Consider the following 26,793-nt stretch of genomic DNA (forward strand, 5'->3'; position numbering starts at 1 on the left):
CAGTGAAATGAATGAGGTAAAGCATATGGACCTTCAGCCAAGTTGATGAACAATAACAGTATTAAGACGACAGCCAACCAACAAATTAAAAATCATCATAATGATAATTATCCACCGGGAAAGATTACCTACCTAATGTCAACAGCGAAATTTACTCAATGTTCACATTGATGAACAGATTGTGAATAAAATTATACGACATAAAAAAAATACGCATAATTCTACCTTTAAAATCAATTCTCTTTTCATTTTTAATTGTTCATTTGCATTGCAGTTGAATAAAAACTGATATAACTTCAACAGCCTTCTCGACAACGGCGTGACAAGATTAAAGCGGATTTGCTAAAAATTTAATTGGATAGATTTCAAATACAAAGAAAAAACTTCAATAGAAAATAAATGGCGGCAAAACAAAATGGCAACGTTTCTTTTATACACATTGTTTAACATCCTAACATGTCAAAATAAATATAAATTCTTTTCTTCATAATAATATGAGCGTCAAACCATCAAATATCCCAAGATCACTTTGGATGATCCACACCTAGGGCCATTTCAAATGGGCTTTAGCTGTCCCAAAAGACTGGCCCTTTTGGGGCAAAAATTTGACTTCCTCTCTCTTCATAAGTAACGCACGGTCGCAAAATATCTTAGGACGGCTCTGTTCAAAAAACAAATGGCAGCAAAACAAAATAGCAACGCTTCTTTTATGACATTCAATATTTCAGAATAGACAATAATTCAATATTCGATGCATTACAATTCGTACAACTTGAAATTGTATATGAAACCGCTTTTCCAGTTACGAAGCATTATGATTTATTAATCATATTTGAGCGTATCTAAATGACCGTTAAACCTCTTTCGGTAGCGTACCAATATATACTTAAGATCAAATGTGATTTATCGAGTTGCGCATGGCTCAGTGGGCGCAGCTCCACTCTATAAACAAATACAAACCTATATCATTTTTTAAACCTTAAAATTTCTTTAACACAAGTTCATCAATTTTTTAAATTTTAGCTATTTGAAAAGAAATTTAAAAAATAAAATTCTGTTAATTTTTTAATATTTTTGTGTTTTTTTTAGCAGTTATTAGCGGAAAATTGAATATTACATTATGATGCAACTATACTGTAAAAAACAGGATATTTGAACTTAAAACAAAGTACAACTGCGATGAGACAAAGTTTCAAAGAAGTCATCAACTCCGTTCAATTAGCAAATAACGGACGTTAATCACCTACGGGCGACATTTTGCGATATCGATCGGCGCGGCGAGGCGCACATGCATCAATAATAAGGAGCACCGACGTCGGTGATGTTGATTAATAGTCGAATATTCATTGCATCGACTGCATCAATATCAAAGCAACAAACGGAATCCGACGACGACGACACATCAAAAGGAACGAACAACCGACAACAAACAACTACTTTCCAACCGGCGACTATCGCGCACACAAACGAACTTTGATGCCATCGACAATCCCGGGTTTTATTCAATTAACAACAACAATTCGCTTATGGGGATCGAATGATAACATTAACCGTATCGCTAATTTACAAAAGACTTACTGCCATTATGTATGTTGCACAGACGTGTTGAATGGAAGAAATTATTACCTGCAAACAAAGAAACATTTTGTATTAGTAAAAGCATTACAATAATTTGAAAGAATGACAATAAATCAATAAATATCTTAACTAAACATTAATTTATAAATTAATAAATACGTGTTAGTTGTAATATAGATGTTTATTTCCAGCTTGCTTTATGTAAATGCATAATTCTCGTAGTTCTAATCGCAAAACTTTAGATTTTATTATTCTCGAGTTACGCATTTCTCGTGTTTCGCTTCTTATCGGTTGAGCAATTGTCGATTTGGTGATATTACTATAATACCTAAATTACGTTGTACAGTCATGCAATGAAACGCACGAAGCATCAACAGTTCGATTGAAGAAACGTTTTCTGTGCCAATTATCCACTTTCATATGAATATTTATCAGAACTGGTTATCTCAGCATATTTCTTCTTTAACACTCGACCGGATTTTACAAACATTTCTTTCAACATTACAAATTTACGAATTAAAATTTTAAAAATTGAATCATATATGCAAAGTAAATCATCGATTTGAAATCTGCCGAAATTCGAAACCGTTTAAACAACATTTAAAAAGCATCCCTTCGGATCGCATCGAATTACGTCCGGGGTTGGCTGTGAATTTTTTTGCGCTGCCGCCGTTGTTGCGCAAAACCATTACGCGGATATATATTTTTTTTCGCAATCCGATACAGGGGATGAACGTTTATTAATTCGAAATTGGTTTTCGGTCGCAAAAATTTTGGGGAGAAAATGAAAATTGAGGGTGATTTTTCAATCGAATCGTTTACGTAATAACATACACCAAAATATCAAATAAAAAATAAATAAAATATCATATTTGATACAATATTTTCATGATATATTTACTAAGTTAATGTTTCAATAGAAACTTTTAGACAACACGAAAAATATTTCTTACATTTCTTCTTTTCAATAGAAAAGTATATGTAAAAACAAACGTTTTCAATTAAATTGAATAATTGGAATGGAATTATTTGAAAATTATACATCTATTTTCTGTATTTATATAAATTTCAAAGTTATTATACATAAAAAGTAATAGAAATATTGCTCAAAATAACAAAATTAATAAAATTATGGATTTACTTAATTTAATACACAAGTTATTTTTTTCACTTAATTTTACTGTAAAATAATACAAATAATTCATCTTTTTGTTAGTAAAAAAAATATATTGAACAAAGTAAGCGTTGATTTATATATGAAGTTATGAAAAGTGAGAAGAAAGTTTTTTTTTTTGGAAAGTGAGTATATCAGATAATTTGTGACGGAAATGCATACGAGAAAAATCATCGTTTCGTTCGAGTTTTATGCGAGTATAAGACCGCACGAAGGAAATCCGAAAGAGTTGCAAGTGAATGGGATTGAATTGTTTATGAAGGGAAAGAACTTTCCGAGTTTTACGAACGTGGCAATAAAAAAAGGTAAATGTAATTTTGCGTTTTAGTGTGTAGGGGAAAACAACGTCAGTTTTCAGTTCATATGAGTCAATAATACTTCGTGACTACATGTAAATATGTTGATTTATTTTCGTCCGGATTTGTTAACAAATACAGATTTTGCTACTAAAATAAAATAATTACATTTATCAGCTAATTATATGAACTAATGACATAATTTGTGTTACTTACAACTCAAATAGGACAAAAAGACCTAAGGTCAATAGCCATTTGCAAAAGTTAACTTTTTGTTTTATTACTATTATTGAATGTTTTTTATCTTCAATTAAAGTTTAGTATAATAACCAAAACCAACAAGATTTGAATTGAGTAAAACTACGATGAAATATAGTTCGGCGCACTCAAATTGCATCAAAACATGCGACATTTGCGAGGTGAAATTTACAAACTGTGTTTTAATGATGCTGCGTAATTATCGCCGTAAGTTTGCGGTGCGCTAACGAAGCCATGATTTTGGCCCGAAAAGCAAAACATTTCATTTTCATGTTTATTTCATGCGATTTTAATGGAACGTATTAGCGCCGAAATTGAAGGGCTTGCGCTACTGACTGATTTGAAAAATAAAATTAAATAAAATGCGTTCGCATCGATCGAGGTGGAAAAAAACACGATTCGTCATCGCGTTTTCAACATTAATTTTATTATTGATAAGAGAACTCATGTACTAACGCCTACTTGCGATTGTAATGCAAGGCCAATTGAAATTCAGACACTCAATTACGTAACGAACGATATGCACTTACGTGTATACACCTCTCGCACATACTCGGGAGAGAATGGACGGATCGATATCCGTCGTCTTTCTCGCAACTGCATCAAGCCGGCAATTCCCGTCGGAGATAAACCAACTGCTTGATAAACATCTCTAAACCTCACCTCATCCAGTCGCGCTGCTTGCTACATGTGCATTTCAAGTAACAATAAATGCGTTCACAGTCGATTTGGCAGCCCGCGACAAGCAATTACGTAAACCGGGAACGTCTTCTACCTGACTCGAGTCAGAACGCAAAAACAGCGGACTCAATAAGAGATTTGAATCAAAAAACAAGTTTAATAAAATACAATATTAGTATAACTATGTAACTTGGTAAATAAATCTTTGCTAACTTTGTAATTTGAAAATAATTAATTAGTATGAATAGCATAAATAAGATATTGATCCAGTGGTCAAAACATTTTCATTCTTAGATAGTTTTTAATTACAACATTAAGATTTTTTGATTAAATAAATAAGAATAATCTAAAACAATATTTGATTAATGTATATCGTTATATAAGATTAAATTAACTTTGAAGTAACTATAATTTAATTAAGAAATTAATGATTTTTATAATCATTTTTTGCAAAAAAAACCTTTGAGAATAAATACAACTAATAAACAATAATAAATTGGTTTTGAGCAAGAAGATAAGTGTATTCATATTAGAAATAGGTGCAATTATGGTGGATGAAATGGGTATATATCAAAATTATATACAAATTTAATATTATCTAAAATAAACATTCAATTAATTATTCAGTTAATTAATTTTGAAGTGTATACAAAGTTTTGTCAAACAAATAAAGATTTAAAAGTTGAAACTATCAAAAATACTAACGATTATAAATGTAAAAAATTGTGAAAACCAAAATAGTATTGTATAATTTTTTTATATTAGTTGGGTATTTTTATAAAGCAATAATTCTAAAATTATATACAAAGTTTTGATAAAGAACGTCTAATGATTGCTTAATATTAAGCAAAGGAAAGTTATTAAACATTTCTACAAATGGAAATTAAATTTTCTTATGTAGTTAATTCAATATAAAATATAAGTCTATCATCCACAATAATAATAATAATAATCTATAGACTTAAAAGAATTCGAGATAATTGATATGGCTGAGACCATCAATTACCGCACGAAGGTCTACCAAATAGTAATAGAAAATCTTGCATCTGCTTTCATACATGTTTTCTCTCTCTATATATTTTAAATGTAGGGTTGTTGTGCATCTGTTGTGTTTCCGGTCGGCGGACTCCTCGCATCCGGTTGCTACCCTTTTCCCCACAGGACGGTTCTCATTAGAGGGCTGTTTATATCCGCGTTATGCAACCGATTCCACCGTGTCGAGGACAGAAAAGAGCTCGTAAACAAGGAATTTTACGGTGATCACAAAAAACATCAACAATTATAATGTTATTGCGCAGAAAATCAGTTTTTCACCATAAACATCCTTAGTTTATGGTAATGCATTGAATCGTATATAATGAGTTTAGCTGACGTTCAAGTTATATTACTTCAACCACTATTTAGTGGTATCCTTAAGGTTAATGTGTCTTCAGCTAATAAATCAGTCGATAATTTATATGTGCTGAAATTGATTCTGTGTTTTTTTTTTTTGTTAGTTTCGAGGCTCTTTGTTAGCTCGACCAGTAATAAAAAGGTGCACATAAATTCAACTTTCGCAATTTGCATTATTTCAACCCTTCGTTCATCAAGGGGCTTTCGGGTTTTGATTGTGTAAGCCGCAAGAGATCCGAGCTTCGTCCTGCCGATAAGGCACGTCCTGGAAGCTCCGCACCGTTTTAATCCGTGTTATACGTTTTAAACTCTTCCCGCTTTCACCCTCCCAAATAATAATTAACTCTAACACAAAGATCGACGAACGAACGAACATTCTGCGGCCAACGTCTACCCGACGTTCTCTGCTACGTACGGTTTGCATAATTTGATGCAGTCAAGAGAAATTGTTTCTCTAAAGCGCCGAAGATCATAAAAGAGCCCACAAAATGATGAGAATTTTACGAATTGGTAACTTCCTCGAACTCAAATTCAAGTATATTTATAAAACAAAATCTATAATCTAATATTAATAATAAAACAAAGTTTGTTAAAACTATGAAGTAAGTACAAACTATTGAGTCACTAATTTAGGTGAAATTTAAATATTTATAGATTATCATAAATTTAAGCTTAAATAGTTAAACTGTAGTCTTTAATGCATAATAAATAAGTTTCTTAAATTATTGTTATTTTTATATTTAATTTCAAGAAAAAAATAAATCAAAGTTGCTTATTATAAGTTATTTGTTTGTTTCAATGGTTATTTTAATACAATTAGCAACTTTTTCTTATAACTTATACTTCGTTTGTTTGAAGTATTTTCATGGAAAACCATTAAAAGTTATCATAGTAAATTAATTAACAAAAAAAATTATATACATTTTGTAAATATGAAAGATTGTTACTGCGAATATGAAAGCATTGATTTGTTTGCTGAGATGAAAATAAGACGCAGAACATTGCCTCTTGGAACGGTTCGACCTTGTCCGGCCTTTAGAGATTCTGAATAAATCATCATGAGAACTTGATGGCATGCCACCACCGATATTAATTATGTATGCGCGACTTCGTTTCTCGTCATTTCTTCTATATTTCTTTTATTGGCTAATCGCATCGTGGATTGTACCTTATATATCACCTCAATCTTCTTTTTGGCCTGGCCGGTGAATCGTGTTTGTTGTGGCGCGTGGAGCGGCGGTGACTGCAGGACTTTTCCAGGACGATCGATACACACACGAAGGAAGACTACGCTGAGCGCTGGCCGTCGAGGCGCCAAATAATAATGATCCGACGCAATAAACAATAGCCTTGCTAATATCTCCATAATATGGAGAGCTCGTTGAAAAGAGGACGGAAACGAATAAAAAAAAGTAAGGAAAGTAGTGGAGTGGAGGAATTCAGGATTGTCGAATTGGTTTATTTGGGGAGTGCGGCTTTTTGGCTCGTCTCCATTAAATTTCACTTTGTAAATGTGGCGAGAGGGCAAAGGAGGAAGGCCAGAGAGATATGAGGGGAGGATCTGAAGGGGGACCTGCAATGCAGCAAGATTAATCTTTCCGTAAACAATGGAACGATATGTCGCCGGTCGCTTGTTTATTGAGTGTTGCCACTTTCATAGTAACAAACAATAACGGATGAAACGTTCGCAAAAGGCGCAAAATTAATTAACCAATAAAATACGGACAATTATGGTTTGCGGTATGGTACGCTACGTTACGTTCGAGAGTCTCCCTTGCTTCATTTTCTTTCTTGTACGTTTAAACATTTAACATTTAACGACTTTGCCGCAAAGTCCGTACATTTTACGCGCGCAAACATAATTATATTTTATTAACACAAAACATTGTAAATACTATTCAAATACCAATTGAATATCTTAAATTATAATTTTGTGTCGTCGAAAGTTAAGTTAATTAATTTCATAAAATTAATTACATTTTATATAAAAGTTCAGAAAACAATATTTTCACATCAATTGGATTTTTTTAATTAGTTTTGTTATTCAATAGCTTTCAATAAAAAAAATCTCATTATTATTATAAAAAAAATTGAGAAATTAAAAGAAAATGTGAAAATTTTCCATATATATATGGTTATGTGTTGACTAATTTTATGTACAATTTCTTTTATTACAAAAGTAAATGCTTAATTTCAGGGATTTCAAATACTGTTGTTGTAATCTTGTAGTTAGAATAATTGAAAATAACATACACTCTCTTACAAAGAGAAAATCGACAATTAATAGTTAAAATGAGTGGCAGTAAATTGCAAGAAAAAGCAGTTTAAAATAAACGCGCTTTCTACACATCAGAAAACGAGATGCACATGTAACTGGTTTTGCACAAAATTTCATATGACAGCAACATCTGTTTGCCAAGTAATATTTGTAGAATAAATATTTTAAAGAACTAAAATATTTTTATTTATCATTTCGCCTTTCTCACAACCAGCGCTGGTTCGATTCCATCCAAACAAGATCCTTTGTGAGCTTACTCGGAGCTTGAAGCATGGTTCATCACATAAATGAGAACAATGACAATAACAGCGTATCAATATACTACTGACGTTAACCTACAAGACGACAGCCAACGAAGAAATGTGTAAAAAGAAGAAAATAATAAAACTTCCACTGGGAAAGTTTACCAAAAACAAAACAAATATCAACAGCCATAAGATTTATTTATTGTTCGTAGGAATAGATTTTAAAAAGAAATACTATACGATATACCAAAATATGAAATATCATTTTGAAATGAGATTACTTAGTTTTTCCAATTAAATTAATTATATTCAGTTTTGAAATATATTAAATTTTCTTAGAAACATATTTTCTTGTTGATGTATAGAATAAATATTTATGAAGATGAACATATTCTTATTATTGTTTGAAATCAGGTGAAATTATTAATAATTATTGCCTTTTCAGAAATGCACTTTCAACTGAACAAAATTAAAATATTTCTACAAATAATTTTTAATTTAAACTTACATAAAACAATTTAGATGGAACAGATATGAAAAGATATATGTTTCATGTGTGTCGGGAAATGAATAATGGGAAAATTTAAAGCGATGAAAATCAGATGATTGTTATACTGACGCAACGTGTTTCCGATCGTGAAAAATAGCAAAATTTAACTATTTCTACAAATTATAACTTGTACACAATGGATATGTGTGTTTTGTGTATGGAAATGAATAATGGGGCAAAATATAAAGCGATGAAAATCAGTTGATTTGAAAAGTGAACCGAATAGACTCACTTATGCGGCCGTAAAAAGTATGTTTATTGAATGCCATCAAATGTAATCGCTTTATTCATGGAGCGTTGCGAGTGAAATGTATAAACCAGTAACAGCTTTCAGGGGTGAGCGAGGGTGGCAGAGGAAGAAGTGGAAGGTAAAATATGGATTCCGGTTTATTGGGTTTTCCGATTCGATATTGTTGGACGACGTCGGTTTTGCTCGCTCGCTCCTCCGTCGATGGTTTATGTATCGTTTTCGTACCATCAATCTCCATCAAACGAGATGGGGCCCGAGGGCGGAGAGCGCGTGCCAAACGGTTTTCAATGAGACCATAAGAACCAACTATAAGAGAGACAGCCTCGAGGCAGCACCCGATGAAGGGGGCAGGTGTGGTCCTCCGATACAATGGGACAGGTGATACCTTACCTAACACAATGGAACTCACTGTATATTTCTCTCTTTTCCTTCTTGGACTAGTTCGTTTCCTCGAAGAAAGAGAAAAACGGAATGGACGAGGGGGAAGCAATCACACAAGAGAATTGAGAGAGAGAAACGAAGAAGGCTTTCTACCATACATGAAAAAAAAATCCAGACAATAAATATGAGATTAGGGCTTATCTTTCTTCCTTCGATTTGCGTAAACACAGATTTCTCTCTTGACTTAATGGAGCTTCCTCGCATTTTAAAGCCCTTGGCACAGTAACCGTTTAGACCCGCAACCTAATAAACAATATTTTAAGATTACTATTATCACTGTGTAATAAACATATATCATAATATATTATAACAATCTTATACAAAATGATACTTATTTTGATATACCTCGCAAAAACACATATTTTATCATATTTTAATAACTAACTTAATTAATAAAGAGTAACGTTAGTAGAAAGAATATTATAATTGATTAAATATGTTTTTTTAATTTCAATCTGGAACAACAGGATTAAAAGATTAAAACCGAAATAACCCGGATACTCTGCACAAAGAGAGACTTATCTGTATAAAATAAATTGTATCAATTTTTGTTGATAATCTATTTTGGACGTATTGAAGCCGCACTATGCGAGGTATTGCTGAAATTAATTTGTCAACAAACTTTCTGAATCAAAATGTGACTAAGAGCTATTGTATGAACAAACATTTAAAAAGTATCTATTTTTACAAACATTTCTATATAATTGACTGTCAATGTGAAACAATGTGTTAATTTCAATTAGTTATTACATTTTTATATACTCACTTTTTTGTCTTTTTTTAAAGTATCAATAGTTTTTACAAATTTTAATTTGAATATGAAATTTTCCAAACTATTTTAAAATTTATAAAGTTAATAGCAAAACTTCATAATAATAATAGTAAAAGTTCTGCTTTCATCAAACTAAACTTGGATTTAAATAGTTATTAACTTTTTAAATTTAAACTTTAAAATGAAACTATTCACTAATTATCAAATATCGTAAATTATCATATACAAGACTTATTTCGTAAGTATTTGTGCTTCCTACTGGTATAAGTTACTTGGCAAAGACTTTAGAGGTAATTTTAAAGTTCGTCCATTTGAAATTGCGAAACTTCAACGTTGGTGGTGCAATCATTGCATTCGTTATTACGTAACGCATGGCTGATACTTCAGTTTATGCGGAAATGCAGAGAGCGCATTAAACACACTGGCCGTAATGAGTAATATTAAATGTGAGGCGTCGCGACGCCGGGGCGCCACCGTTCCCTCCTCGTCCCCTCCAGACGTCGCCACCACCACCGATCCAAAAGGAAAAAAAAAACAAACAGGTCGCCGTGAAAACCGATTCACCAGGAAACCCAAAGTCCGAATCTATATAGAAACGGGCATTGTCTAACGTGTATTTACGAGATTGCAGCCGCAAGGGCGGAATGGATGAGGAACGGTTTTCCACATCCCAACGTAACGCAATCAGTTACCAATTTTTGTTTGTCCAGTCTACAAGAGACACCGAAATTCGGTCTTTTATTGCATCACAAACTATATTTAGAAACTGATAAATCTACGATTTATTTAGAATTTTTCTCGATAATTGTTTTTGCGCTCGCAACACTCCACTTTATTGCTTCTGCGAAAATGCTCTCTCGTTCTCGTTTCTCCTGTCTCATTTTCAATGCACTTTTGCGCCCATTTATTTATACACACTAATTGCGTCTCGAATTATTTCCTATTCATCGCGCGATTCATTCTATTGGACGAATAATAATTCTGCACGCACACTCAATTCCACGTGACACGTGCTGTTTTCCTTTCATTCGCATGCTCGATCTTTAATCCGAATGCCATCAATAACGTATTGTATGTTGGCACTTCTTTATTCTTGCGATCGATTACATTACTTCCATACAAATAAATCATCAAAATTTAACTATGATGATACAAGTACCTTCATTCCTCTAAGTTGCAAAGAATATTTATTAAAACAGCAATTTCTAATATTGCTTTTCTCTAGTTCTTAAACGTCTTCGTTTTATTGCAGCACTATTAAATTTACAACCTTTAAATTAAATCAATACAATACAATTTAACACGTTCAATACCATGAGCAATAAAAATTTACTTGTGTGCCATGAGCATCACCGGTGATGGTGACACTGAACGTGTTAAAAAATAACAAAACTGACATAACATTGACAATCTGTGACTTGACGTTACCTGTCCGTGACGTAAAGTCGACTGAGAATTATTTTATAAAAACATATCTTGATTTTAGCACAATAAAAAGATTATTTCATCCATCATATTAGTTCATACACGCATTATAGCAGGGTTTCCCAAACTTTTCCTGCATCAAAACACTTCGTAAATCCTGAAATTTTCACGGAACACCTTCTCTATTTTATAGAGTAGGCAATAACACATAATGTACAACATTTTAAAAATTGAGGATAACTAAATATTTAATTCTAGGTTTACACGGAACACCTATTAACTTAGTTTAGAAAACGCTGGGCTATAGTAAAGTGTACTATAGTTAGTAAACCTAACTAATAGAAGTTATTTATCATAAACGATGTATTTTTTATTGATAAATAAATAAATGAAATAAATTTGATGTTAACTTTTTAACTTCTTTTCCTACAAAATCTTATAAATTGTTATTTTCAATAATGGAGACCATTTGATAATTTTAATCTTCATATTCATTGGTTTTCCAGAATAAAATGCACCTTTCTTGGAATTCTATTCTATTTCTGGCACGGAAGTTTCCAACGAAAGCCGCAAAAACCGCAATGCCGATCTTACACTTCGATAATTAATTGCGATTGAAACAATTCATTCGTAAAGTGAAATTTATATGACGAGATTACAACCGAGATTATTATATACAAGTTTTTTTTTAATCCATAACATTTTCACATTGTAGTTATGATATTATATGCAATTTCTTAAAAAAAAATATTTATTTTATACTTATAAGTATGATTCAAAACTCGAATTAATTTTTATTTTCTAGAGAAAATTCATTAAAAAATATAAATAAAAAAAAAGTTATTCATATAATGTACAGTGGAACCTCGCTTAACGAGCATCTCGCAAAACGATCAATATTGTATACAGTAGAACCTGTTTTTGTGCGGTCTTTTTTTATGCGATTTTATTTTTGTGCGTTTTCTTTTATGTGGTCCCTATCTACCGCTCAAAAGATGGTTTTACTGTATTACATTAGTTTATATGGGGAAACTTGTTTCACTATACGAGTAAAATTTAAAAAAATTGGAACGGATTATGCTCGTATAGTAAAACAATTTTTCCGATATAAACTAATGTAATATACGATAATGCGTTCCATTTTAAGAGTCATTTTTCTTACAATTTATTTTGCTCGTTATACGAGGTGCTTGTTAAGCGAAGTTCCAATGCATATTCAAAAATACCGCACAATCCGGGAGTTCTCTTCTCCTTGTCACTCGTTATGCGAAACGTCGCTCGTTAAGCGAGTCACTTTTCTAACAATGTATGTTGCTCGTTAAGCGAAATGCTCGTTATACGAGTTGCTCGTTAAGTGAGGCTCCACTCTAATAAGTAATTCATACGCACTCAAAAAAAAAAGATCCAGACTGAAGCAGCAAATTACGTCACGGGGAAATAACATGAGACGAAGTGATTAATGTTGAAATCCATGCAAATGGAGAAACTTATCATACAATGGAACGTCTTCGAGACAATACGGTTAAGTAAAATGTGAAAGCAAACAAGATTATTACATTAAATTTAAATGTTAACTCGCGAAAGCCCGATTGCTTTTTTATTCATACGCAACGATACAATCATCATCGGTTTCATTTTATAAGTTTACACGACAGCTCAACGATAATCACTTCGATTGTATGTGAAAATTATACAATAATTACATACTTGTTTTTTAATAAATAATTTAATAATCTTTATAATAAAAAACGCAATTGCGCAATTTAGATTGTAAGTAGACTTATTATTTAATTAAAAATATGTGATTGCCATTTAGTAATAATAACTCATTCAAATTGCATAACAAATTGCGTTAAACTGCGTGCCGGTTGATCTTTACCATCGCGAGGTATGTTTTACTCCCGACGTTTTCTTCATTATGTTTTTTTTTTTTGGATGAATTTGTCGTCTACCTGGGAAAAGTAAATCCCCCGGATGCGAGGCTAAGAAACCACGCGATGAACATCTGTCGCGTGGTAACAAGACCGGCTCTTCTCTTCGATTGCCCCTGAGAGATGTTCCTCACTCTTTCTTTCCTTTTTACTTACTTTTTTGCATCCAACACTAATGCAGTTGCTCGCATCTGAACACGCGGAATAAAGTGGTCGTAGATTTAGTTAAGATATCACTTTGTTCGCATCAAGAAATCTCTACGACAAAGATTTGGGAAAGACAAACTGTGAGCTTTATGTTATCATTCTATCAATTTAAACTGTATAGAACACACAAATTAAATAAATAGAATACAAAATTAAATGAATGAAATTTAAAATCCTAGAATCTTAGAGACTGAAGATATAATTTTCATTAGATTGACACTAAATAATCAAAATTCAAAATCATAGGATCTTGGAGACAGAAGATACAAATCTGTTTTTTGTTATATTTGATTTAGGCTATAAAACCGAAACCATTTTAATCAATAAAAACACTTCCAAAATAAATAATCAAAATTCATGATCCTAGGATGAGAAACAAAAATAAAAACGTTTGCACAACATTAAACAATACAATAATAATAGGTGTACTCATGAAACCTTAAAATAAATATATTGAATAGATCTATTAGGAATCGATAATGTAGTGTATTCCAATTGGAATTTGTCGAACGAAATGAAAGTCATTCGCGTGCTTTCATTCGATATTTCCTATTTGAGTTCGCCCAATGCGAAATGCATGGTGTCTTCGAAGGAAAACCCGGATGATTTATTTCGTCGTTTCATTTAATGGACGTCGCAATTGCATCAACGGATTGCTCACGTGTCTGCAGCTCGGCGTTGGCGTAATTCGCGAAAGACTTTCATCATCATCGTAGTATCTACGATCCACGTTTTCCAGTCTTTCCGCCCGGTTACAAAATCAAACGAAACTAACTTACGTGGTGCATACGTAAGTTCCAAAAGTTCACATCCGACCTTCAGTACTATTTATGTACATACATATATTTCGTACATTTTCAGCATGAAACAATTTAGAATCACAGTAAATCTCAATTTCAGTTCATAAATCCGAAAATAGTTTATTCAGTTGAAATTAATGTAAACTTTCTAAGTCATTTATCAAAATTCGATAAATTGCCATTCATAACTGACAAGAATAATTAAACATTATTGAATCAACGTAAATACGTATTGCACAACCATATACAATTATACATGCAAGTACAGTTAAAATAACTTTTCATTCAGGATTTGTATTAAAAATACATCAATACCTCGCATAGTACGGATAATCGATTCTGCCTATATACCGGACTGTACGAAACCGGACTAAACAAGGAACTAAATACATACAAAATATAAAAAATATATCAATCAAATTTCAATTACACCATGAGAATATGATTTGTCATTCATTGATTAACAAAGTATGTAATACATACAAGGTTCAAACAATCATCGTTGATTTTATTTAAATTTAGACCGTTTATCAAAACAAACTTCCGAGAATCTTATCAGGAATAGGAAATGAATGTTAATAAAGATTCGGATGACATAAATTTAGTAAAAATAATAGAAAAGTCTAAATTTGATCTATCTTATTTCTCGAGCAAATGATTTAAAGCTAAAGTTACAATGATGATATCATCGTTTCTGTTATAATTAAGTAGTTTTATGAGCAATCAAATATTATTCTGTGAATCCTGTGAAAACAAAAAAATGTATGTTAACGCAGATTTGCATTGTTGAAAGCTATTGATATTTGTTATCCTAACATTTCGTGAATATTTCAATACTTCTATTTCATGGCTTAAAACAAAAGGGTTTAGAAGATAAATATTTTTTGTAAATAAACTGTTCAGTTTTTTTTCTAAATGAAGATGAGAAAAAAGTCGATGATCATTGGAGGAATTTTAAAATTCACGTGTCAAATCGTTGTTGAAGGGAAGAGTAAATAAAAACGAGGGAATTAAACGGTCAACAAATTTGCGCAGGTAGCAAATTCATTTGAAAGCTTTGTGGTGCAAGTGTCGTGCACGGGTTTATGGCAGGGACGGATTTACCTTTTCGAGTGTAACGCCGTAAGTCCACAAACCATGACCGGGGATTAACGGATAATCCCCGAACTGGGACCAATATTTATTTACTTGTTTTTCCCCTCAAATATATATATTTTTTTGTTTGTTTCGTTGTTCTCAGTTGATGCCACTTGTTGTAACTGTTGTATTAACATGCACACGAGGGGGGAGAGATGAGCTCGATTCATCGGACGAGGCCCGTTCTCCGCGAATGCCGATCATCAACTGAGTGATAAATGATAAGCCGAGGACAAATATAGGCAATTTGTAGATCACTAATTTGACAGGTGTTGATGATGCCATATAGACAACCTAGTTTACGCGAAAGTGAATCATCGTTTTCGACAATTACTTTTTTTCGTTACAATTTAGATTTTCACACACTTAAAAGAGCTTTGCCACTATCTGCTGTTGCAGCGATACTAACAACGAAGTGTGGAATCGAATACGTTCGAAGCGCACGAGGGTGAATCATGATTTAGTAAACAAAAGCCTTCATGACGTACTAGTGTAGCACATGAAAAATGCGTGCATACTATTAGATTTATTCCTAAAACTGGTATCAATTATGCGAAAGAACGTTTTGCTTTTATCTATTTTCCTTTAATCTACATCAACTTTTAGAAACGCTGATTAATCCGCTATAAATAAACACTTATATGTACATTTAACAAAAGCACAATCAAATACATATCTTTAGTAATTCGGTGGACAAAAGATACGCGAAAAAAATACACAAACCAATATTTGTCCGTAAGCGCTCTAGGGTTGCATAAATTGAAAGTTCCTGATTTATTTGTTGTTTTATATATTTCATGAAATTAATAATTAAATATCATCAATCTATATTGTATACATTCTTAGACTCCGCCATTGTAATGTATTCAATGTGATAAAAGATGTTATGTAATACATACGGATGGTGGTTGTGAGAGCTGAGATTGTTGGTTTGAATTAATTAGGAGAGGACCGAAATGGATCGTCTGAAAGGAAGGGAAGCACGCGGAAGGTTTGGTATTCGAAATAATTCATAACTAAATCTAGCGGTGTTTAGAGTACAATTGGATTATATTATCGTTGCCTTCGGTTCGCGCATTGTTTACATTTCGAATTAGCACCCGGGGCGTTTACAAATCCAACAGGTTTTCCGTAACAAATATTACAACTGCGTTCGGATTTAATTGCTATTTATCGCCCTTGCCGTTTCCACTGTCGAGCTTCCAATTTTGGGATGCTGTTAGTTGTGGAAACACGACGAGAGTCGACAGATGTTGAGTAAAATTTAGAGTTATTTATTTGAGCTTCAATGATCAACCGTACAATTGAATGCAGTTATTTGAAATGATGTCGTTGATGTCTATCAACTAATATCTAACTCTTCAATAACTAATAATAGTTGGTACACCTGATAAACAATTACTGAAATCAAATACCTAATAAAATACTATACTTTTCGGACCATAAGACGAACATTACTTGACTAGAAAAAAAGTTGATTTTAGGTGCGTCTTATACTCAGAATAAAAAACATATTTTTGGAACCTTTTACGAAAGAGAAATAGATTTAGAATTTATGATTTTTTTATTATAATAAATCTAACATTTTGTCTCATAAATTTGTTGTTATTTTCCGATAATCGTTCGAAAATGTTTGAATACTTGATATTTTAAAAAATATATTGGTATTAAAAGAGACAACTTAATAAAATGATTAATGTGAAATGACGACAATAAAACAGAGAATAAACCAACAACATAAAAAACCTAAAGAGAAAAGTGATCGTGCTTCTACTATACAAATGTTTACAGAAGAATCTTTTTTAAATGACTCAAGTCCATTAATGCGACAACTGCCATCCTTTTTGCTTTTCGAAAACAGATGTTCCAAATCTCATCCCATGTTGATATTTGGTTTATTTAGTGGGAGTGATGGGCATGCGGGAATATAAACCAAAAAAAGGAAGCACAGAAACACACACAGCTTATAGATTAATTACCCACGAAATCGTGGACATGCTGTTATAAGCCTGGAAAATTAGAGACATATGACGCTCCGGATCCATTACATAAGATTGAAAAAAATAACGCATCATTAATTTATCAGGCTAAGATTTCGTCCGATTTTTGTTTGTATTTTTATAACATATTGTGTTAAAAATAAATTGTATAATTCTGCATCTACTCATGTATAGACAAATTTGTCAAGTGTACCAACTTAAATAAATTTGTTACTATAATAGGTTACTGACGTCAAGGAATTACTTTTCTCATATTCTAATACTCATATTATCCTTGATATTAATACATATTTTTTTCAAATGTTAATAGTAATGTTTTCATTTTTGTTTTATATATAAATTTAGATGTTAAATCTAGACATATAAGTAGAAAGAGACTTTCCGATAGCTAATAATTAAAATTCAAGGTTACTTCTATATAAATATTAATAACGTTGTGAATCAATGCAAAAATATGAACGTTTTTCTATTGAAACATTTGCAAATAAATTAGTATTGAATATTAATTTCATACAAAATTAAAAGTATTCATTGTAGTAGAATATGAGGAGATTAATTATATGTGAAAATTAATTTCATGGATGATCGAAAGAAGAGTAATTTTTGAAGGCAGAAAGACGATGCTCTTCGAACTTTTTTTTGGGGGGAAAGGGCTCAGAGATCGCAGACAGTGGTTTCTGAGTGCGGCTTATGCGAACGCAATTCTTTGTTGCTGTTAACGTTGGTTGTTGTATACCTTTTCATTATATTACAAGGTTTTAGCTTGCAGCTAAAAAACCGAATTCTTCGCTCGCCTGAACTCCTTTTCTTCCTTTCTTGAACCTTCCCCACCTCACCCTTCGCAAGGCACAATGATTTTTATCTTCTCATAATAATGCCAACTACACACGGACAATCTTCAAATTATCTCCATCAGATAGACCAATTACCACATCAGAAGAATGAATAAACTTATTAAAAATCACATCTCTGATGAAAACGCTGTAATTTTGAAAGCGTTAATCGATTTATTTAAAAATTACTAATTCCTGAAATTACCACCACATCTCCATATGATAAATTGACAATTGACAACAAATAATAAGAGATTACTATTAACAAAATAAATTACAAAATAAATTGACAAACTTTGTATAAATATGTAATAATTTGAAAATCGATTGTCCGAATTAAAAAAAAAATATAATGTCCCTGCAGTGACAACAACTTGACAAATCTTGTGAAAGTATGCAACAATTGATAATATTGAACTATAACCGAATTACTCAAAAAAGATTGTTAAAATACAATTCTAATTACGCTCTTTGATTATAAGAGCAGACATGAAACAACAATAAGTTTGACGATAACAATGACCGAAGTGATATAATGTGATTATGATCGCATTATGGGCGATCACAATAAATGCGAACGATTCGATTGTTAACCGATCGGAATTCCGGTTTGGCAACATCCGATGGTTTTCTGTCCGTGGGATATCGCGGGGACTGCAGAGGCTCGAATCGAGTCCCCCTCGTGCCCATGGGAAAGCTTTGCTCTTGCCATCGTCTTCACTCCAAAAAAAAAGAGAAGAAGCTTCACGTCAATCAGTCGAGCTTCCGAAGGAGCTTTAACGAAAACCGACCGATGACCGATGGCGTAAATTTCAATCAAGTACATTTTTATTTGAGCGATGACATTATCCAATATCTTTCATCGAATGCCAATAAAGTAATTTTCAATCATTTTATCCGGACAATCAAAATAATCAATCACAACATTTCATCAAAATTAATTTTATTGCACTTTCTCAGATGAGAGCTTAGTACGAAGAAGAATTTCATTGTCCGAATACTTAAATTTAGAATTTCCGATTTATTTCTCAATATTTTTCATTACTTCCAATCAATTCTGAATGAAAATATAAGGATAAAAAAAAAATAACAATATCCAAATTACACTTAACATCTTGCCATATTTCCTTAAGCAATAATTATGGGAATATTAGCATTTTAGACAAACTTAAAAATAAACAAACAAAAGAAAATAGGTTACCTGTCGCATGTAATTCGCGTCCGCGTCATTATGGATGCTCGGAAGCAATTGTGACCTAACAGTGTGTATATATTTTCATTTCAGTCTCGCCGTGTAATTAGATTATGCAAAGTGCAATTAGGCGTAATGAAAGTTGGCGATATTAAATTTTAAACGACGGTGGAAAAAGAAAGCGAGGGGACCGCACGAATCCTCAGCATCGATCATGCGCCTTCAGCGGGAAGATCATCTTAGGCAGAGTGGAGGCCCCCAATTAAGGCTGGGAACATCGACGCGACACGTTTTAATTAACTCGGAACTACGTGGCAATTACTTGCTTATGAATAAAACAATTTAATCCGATCCATCGCCACCTTACACAAATCCCGTACACATCGAGATACGTCAATATTGTGATAAACAACCGAAGCGCCATCACTTATCCACATTTGAACTATTATGAAAGTTTACTCAACATAAACGCAATTAACCCTTTGTCGTCTGACGGTACTTACAAGGCACATTTATGTCACTATTTAAATTATAAAAAGACGTGAAACAGACCTAAATACTGTAATGTAATCTTTATATTATATACGAACAATATTTATGTTTCAATTGGAAACACCAAGTGAGTATAAACTTACTTTCAAGTAATACTTGTCACTTCATTATAGGTTATTTTTTTATGATGTAACGAAAAGAAAATGTGTATAGCAGAACACCATAAAATAAGTTGATAAAATAATATTGTTACTAAATATATGTGAAAATTAATTTGTAATCTAAATTACTACAATTCACTTATTTTATTACACGTTTTAAGCTTAAAACTACCTGAGAACATTTATATTTTTTTATTTTAACTATGTTCAGATAACAGAGGTTTAAAAACAATTGAGTAATATCGTGATTTCAAAGGTAAAATGTCAAAAACAAAATCATCGGTCTAATAGAAATCCCATAGCAATCCCTTAAAAATTTCATAAAAAATAGTTAAAAGTTGTTAATAATTAAAGAAAGTATCTTAAACAAATTCCTCTAATTAACAATAAGTGTAAAAGACAGAGAATAAATATACAAAAAGATAAACGATTCCGTTTAAATGATTATGTAATTTGATACACACCGCAAACGTGCAATTAATTAGCTTATGTTATTATTTTTTTCATAATTAGAAATCTGCGTTTTAGTGCACAATTTGTATTATTATTTATTTTTTATGCGGATTTTTCTTCGCATTTTGCAAAACATTTCGTGCTCGCCTTTATTATTATTTCGTCCTTTTCACTCGAACGGAGCAGAAACGCAGAAAACGGGGCGCGCCTTTCAGCTCGCAATTACCGGCCATTATTGTAATTATTCAACAAGTTGTTATTTGCGCTCTGGATCTCTCTCTTTCTCTCCCGCTTACAACATACGTTTTACTCTTTCAAATATTATCATTTATTATTCCGCAGCAGAAAGAGAGAGAGAGACCAAATTTAAATTAAAACCAACTTTATTCAATTTGAATGCGCCGGATATACAGTTGAAAAACATTGTGTTACACCACATTTTTTCCGTGCACAAACAAACATTTCATTAAATTAGCTCACTACAAAAGCTTGCAGTAAACATTTGTTTGTGTTTGATGTATATTGTCACAGATTTTACTCATTCATTTCGTTTCAATTATTTCATTACAAACTAGTATAATAAAATGTTCAAAATAATTAGATTACAATAATCAAAACATAAATTTATTTACGATGAAAATTATTTAAAAATAAGAATTATTCAAATAATTCGATTACAATAACCGAAGGTACAGGGTAAAATTAATGTACTAAAAAAAGTAAAATTATTCACAATTGGGCTTCACCGATGAGTCACAGGCATTTTCATTTCGCGCGTACGACTTTAAGAATCCTTATCGCAGCTCCGAGTATAATGGATCGGATTATGTAATTACGTTGCGTAATTGCAGACAAGACCATAATAACTCTCGCAACGTAATTATTATCATTACGCTCATAAATAAATCGCAGAAGTAATTAATAATAACAACTGGACGTATAGAATATACTGTGAGAAATTTCATACCAATAAAGCACGATTCGAATTAAAGATTCGTTTGTAATTTAATTTATTGAGATGAATTATATGTTTAACAGCAAGTTACTTGCAGCACGGTTATTTTTAATATAATCGAAATTCGTATATAAAGTCAACATTGTACTGATAACTATTACCGATGAAAGAAAACGATTTGTATAATATGATATTTGGTATAAGTTCAATGTAATTGTAGTTTTGCAGTACTGATACCATAAATAGAACTGGATTATTGACAAAATAATGCTTTATATAGAGCAGTGATTCCCAACCTTCTTTGTGCCATGACCCAAAACCTTTATATAATTCTTATGCCCCCTATGAAACATATATAAAATAATACCGGTGGCAATCGAAATCCCGACGATCTAAATCCCAGGATTTCGATATAGTCGGGATTTCGATACTGTCGTGATTTCGATATAGTCGGGATTTTGATACAGTCGTGATTTCGATATAGTCGGGATTTCGATATAGACGGGATTTTGATATTGTCGGGATTATGGTTGTTTGGATTTTGATATAGTCGGGATTTTAATAAAGTGGAGATTTTGATTGACGGGATTTCTATATAGACCCACATTTCATTAAATTAGCTCACTATTACTACACTATAGGTTAAACTCTAGGTGTGTTAATTTTTTAATTTCTCCCTTAACAATCTAATAGCGCTACATTGGGAAACACTGATATAGAGTAAAAATTAAACTAACTTTGTTAAACAATGATTGTTGAGCTGGGATGAAATGTAAATGGAAGAACGGGATGTTCGTGAAGTGATAACAATAACCGAATTAAGTAACAAATTTACCGCGGAAAAGGACGCGACTATGGTAATTACGAAGACGATGGTAGTAAGATTAAATCCTTCGCGTTCTGTTCCTCGGCATCCTACTCTTCTATCGACGCCCCCGATCTCCGAAACGAATTCGCCTTCTTAATCGTCGACTAATTAATCAATTACACGCGCCACCTGTATCTTGTAATTTACTCAATTACAACGAGATAAATAAGCGAAGGAGCAAGACACGATATAAAATAAATGAAACAATGCAACAACTACAACAAAAAACACGTTTCCGTTCGCGTTTGTTTTGTGGACTAAATTTATTGCTTCTCGATTAGTTTGCGTGCTAATACCAAGCAAAGAGCAGCTGAGAAGAAAACAGAAATTATGGCTTTAATTATTTCAAGTACGATGAAATTAAATAATGTTTAACTTAAAAAATAAATTTCAGAAACGTAAATTATTTGAAAAAGTAAACAGTTAAGAAAGTTGACTTAATAAAATTTAAATGTATGGTAGCAAATCTTTAGCTTGAAGTTTTACGTATTATTTTTGCTTTTGTAAGGAAGAATACATATTCTTAAGACAATAAAAGTAAAGCAAATAAAGGGACTTGAAATTCCCCCTTCAAATAAATAAATCATCCGGGCTTTTTGCTCCCGCTGCTCATCTCTCCCTCGTTACTCTTATCCTCCGCCAAAAAAGTTCTCAGGTTTTATATGTGAGAAGGAGCAAACAAACAAAAAAAAAGTTCGATATTTGATTTCTCCGGCGAGTCATTTATTTGCAGAAAATTGAAATGAAATCAAAAGTCGCAAATACACGACTAAACACAATCTGAGTATAAAGGAAGAGAAGGACAAGAAATGGCGCGTGCTTTTCGACTGTTCATACATAATGCATCTAGAGGAAGGGACACTTTCTTCGGCAAACTTTTCCAAAAGCCACCCATCCTCCCAAGTTGAAATACAAATGACCGGATCCGGATTTAAATATGAGCTTCCTCCAACTTTAAACTGCAATCTTATGCGGACCAGAATCGATACGAAAACTGGCGTGTCTGCATGTGATATGTGTGCGCTCTCACTTCGAATCCCATTCGCGTTACGTAATTGAATCATACGTTACCGTTTATGCGCTTTAACGAATCCCTCCTAACAGTTTTCTCAGAAATAAAAAAAACAAAAACATTGAAAAATCGTTTTGCAAAGCCTACGCACTCGGATAGTCGCCTCGAATATATTTTAATATAACGGATCGCATTTTTTTAATCGGCCGTTTAGTGCCGATTTGTTTTACATAAACGTAGATTTAACGGCACCAATTAATGGAACGTTAATTACCGAAGTAAGTGTAAACACACTTATTTGTAACCAGCGGTTTATCTCTGCGTATTTTGATGCAAGATCAACTGCTATTAAGTTGTTCATCCATCAAACAGAAACAAGGTGTGTTAATAAACTGCAAACTGTTTCATCAACACATTTATTATTAAGATCGTTTCTGCGTAAAGTACAACACTATTTATGGATGAATAATTATGTTGGTGTATTGTAATTATTATGTGCATGCAAAAATTTAATTTTTAGAAAAGAGAAAATTATGTTGAAAAAAAACCTAGCATATATTATTGAAAATATTAATTTATTTCATTAGAAGTTCAAAATACACTGAAAACAGCGATTATGTACTTCACTCAATAGAATTAACTTCGTTTTTTGTATTAAATTAAGTAAATTAATAAAATTATTCGTACATGAAATATAAGAAATAATTAGTTTTCTTAAAATACAGTCATACATTAATTATGAATAAGAATATTTCTAAGTTAATAGACTGTAAACTATTTGATTAACACGTTGCTGCCTTGAAGTGAGCTGGAAATGCAATAATGAGTTTTCTTAATGTATTAAAATTAAATGTTTGTAAAAATTGAAATTTTGAAACCATACTACAGTGGAACCTCTCTTAACGAATATATTAACTGTATAATGAATCCGCACTAATCAGAGCGGTACTATGTGAAAAATTGCTGTTCAAATATAAAAAAATCATTTTTTAAATTTAAAAGCCGCGTTTATAATAATATACAATCGAATACAAAACATAAGCGGAAACATGAATTATGAATGAGAGCATTCCAATAATGATAGTATTGAATTATTTCGTAGACACACTTATAGACAGGCCTTGATATACTCTTCATCTTTTTAATGAAAGGATACGAAATCGTTTATGGGATTTTCCTCTCGTCCATTCAAGAATCCGTTTATTATTCCAATCAGGGTTTCGCATCAGTTTTCTGATACGCTCTTTGTTCTTAAAACGAAACGTACATCTCGCTTTATTTGGCTTTCCCGCAATTGGAAAATGATTCCTTTTTGGACATTGGCGAAACACGTGTACTTTAGGTACGTAATTGGAAATGCTCTGCTGCGAGGAAGAGCGCAACACAATAAAAATTACACAACGGCAATAAAAAAAAATTGTTTCTCGATGCAATCAGATTTATCTATTATAGGTTTATTTTTTTGGTAGATACACCTCACCTGTTCGTTGCAGCAACATCCTTTTTGATAGGTAATGGGTATAATCCAAATTGGTATCACTAATCAAGCACAGAAAACTGGAAAACGATCATCGCGTACGACCGAACGCAGTGCGCGGAAAAAGAGAGTGTTGTACCGTAGCGCTTCGTGCTTTCAAAGTCTGCACCTTGCTACTACTACTACAACAGGCAACGAACGGGAATTCATCTAGAATAATCTTCAGAACCCCGTGAATGTGAGTGCAAAGCCTTCCTTCCTTCCACGGACACACCAAATGCACCCGACTTTGGCCGAACCCACAGGATTCGGCTGCTCGGCCACACTTTTTACTCTCATGTCTCTTATATACTATGCAGACTATATATATCTACATGTATATAAAGATATAGATATACGTGTGCATTGTCCGTAATACCAACCCCGTGTTACATTGGAGTCAAGACTTGTGCGCAGAAGCACCCCCGACCTCCGGCCACTTGCCGCACATTATGTAATATCCGAAAAGCTGTACCAAAAAGAGTGTATCTACTTCGCACGTTCTCAATATTTGCACAATCCTCCAATCACTTATTTTACTACCTACATGTTACCTACACTATAATTATACAATTAAAAAAAACTAATCATTAAATCAAACCATTAAAACTAATCATTAGGATTAGTAACAATTAGAATTAGTATTCAATTTCATACATACATTTCATGAATAAATCAATGGAAGAATAAAAATTAAATAGGCAACCAATTATAAACTTCAAAAAATATTGGTTTAATGTGAAATAAAAATCTTTTCATGTATACAAACAATGAACTTTAATCAATTATATATTCTTCCTGTTGTCCGATGACTTTTTGACATCTTTCTGTCAACTTCATGAATCCGCGCTCATAGAACTTCTAGTCTTTATCAGTAAAAACAGAACTAACTGCGATTACAGGTCATCAGAATTAGTAATTTTTTACCATTTCAAAAGTTTTGCAAACTTCGAAATAAATGGTTATCCGATGGTGCTTCAAGGCTATATGGGGATGTTAGATCACTTTCCAATCAAGATTGGTTCCGGTCACGAGTTACCAAAGATTACTGAAGATTTGTATTGTTCTGATGGAACATGATGTGTCAATTTATTTTTCGTTGGAAACAATCAGTTGTTGACGTAAACATCTGGATTGAACATTGGGTGCAAAATATACTTATGATCGTTATCGATTGATGTTATATGTCAAAGTTTGAGATGGATATTGCAAATATTAAGTGAATCTTTATGAATTCATTCGAATATCGAGATTCTTTACATTTAAATTTGATTTTGTCATAAAAATCTTCAATGTCTCCAAAACGGATTTTTTTAAACAATTCTGATACATGAATTGTATTAAACTATCAACATTATACAATTAAATAAAAAAAGTAAAATATGTAAAAAATGTTCGGTTTTTCACTCCTCTAAACTAACAGCAGACAAAATTATGCGCTTCTACAGTTAAAAATGATATATTTCAAATGACAGAAGGAAAAATTCATAACATTGACTATCTATTTGTGAAAACCGAAGAAACTTTCTTGCCAAACCCAATAGTTTTTATATGAAGAATATTCTACATCTCAATCAATTTATTAATTAAATGTAATTAATTCTTTCGAAGAATGGAATAAATTGAGAATTTATTTTTTCCCTTTTAACAAATGATTTAATCATTAAATTAACAATTTGTCTTCCTATTATATTCACTTTCCTTTGATGTGGCTTTTACAGCATAGAGTGGCAAATAATTGATAAAATAAAAATCTCTCTTCTGCGAGCACGCAGTAACCTTGATGCTGAGTGACTAATCGTTGGAAAATAATTGTGACAGATTTATTTGGTAAACACATTTTCCGTCCAGCAAAATTAATATCAACGCGCTTGCGTAAATAACAAGAAAAAATAT

At 32.2% G+C, this 26,793-nt stretch overlaps 1 protein-coding gene across 2 annotated transcripts in view; it reads right to left on the minus strand.

Annotated features, from left to right (window-relative positions):
- LOC108568055 (bromodomain-containing protein 4) overlaps nucleotides 1-26,793 on the minus strand; it is a 112,466-nt gene that overhangs the window by 81,268 nt on the left and 4,405 nt on the right. Inside the window, exon 3 of one of the 2 annotated variants that reach the window (XM_017928934.1) lies at nucleotides 1,579-1,626. The exons of the other annotated variant lie outside the window; for it this stretch is intronic. Coding sequence (XP_017784423.1) covers nucleotides 1,579-1,626 — 48 coding nt within the window. The remainder of the gene's footprint in view (nucleotides 1-1,578; nucleotides 1,627-26,793) is intronic. 2 annotated transcript variants of the gene reach the window in all.

This window comes from Nicrophorus vespilloides, unplaced genomic scaffold, assembly GCF_001412225.1.
Source record: "Nicrophorus vespilloides isolate i.1.1-1 unplaced genomic scaffold, Nicve_v1.0, whole genome shotgun sequence".
NCBI classification, from domain to species: Eukaryota; Metazoa; Arthropoda; class Insecta; order Coleoptera; family Silphidae; genus Nicrophorus; species Nicrophorus vespilloides.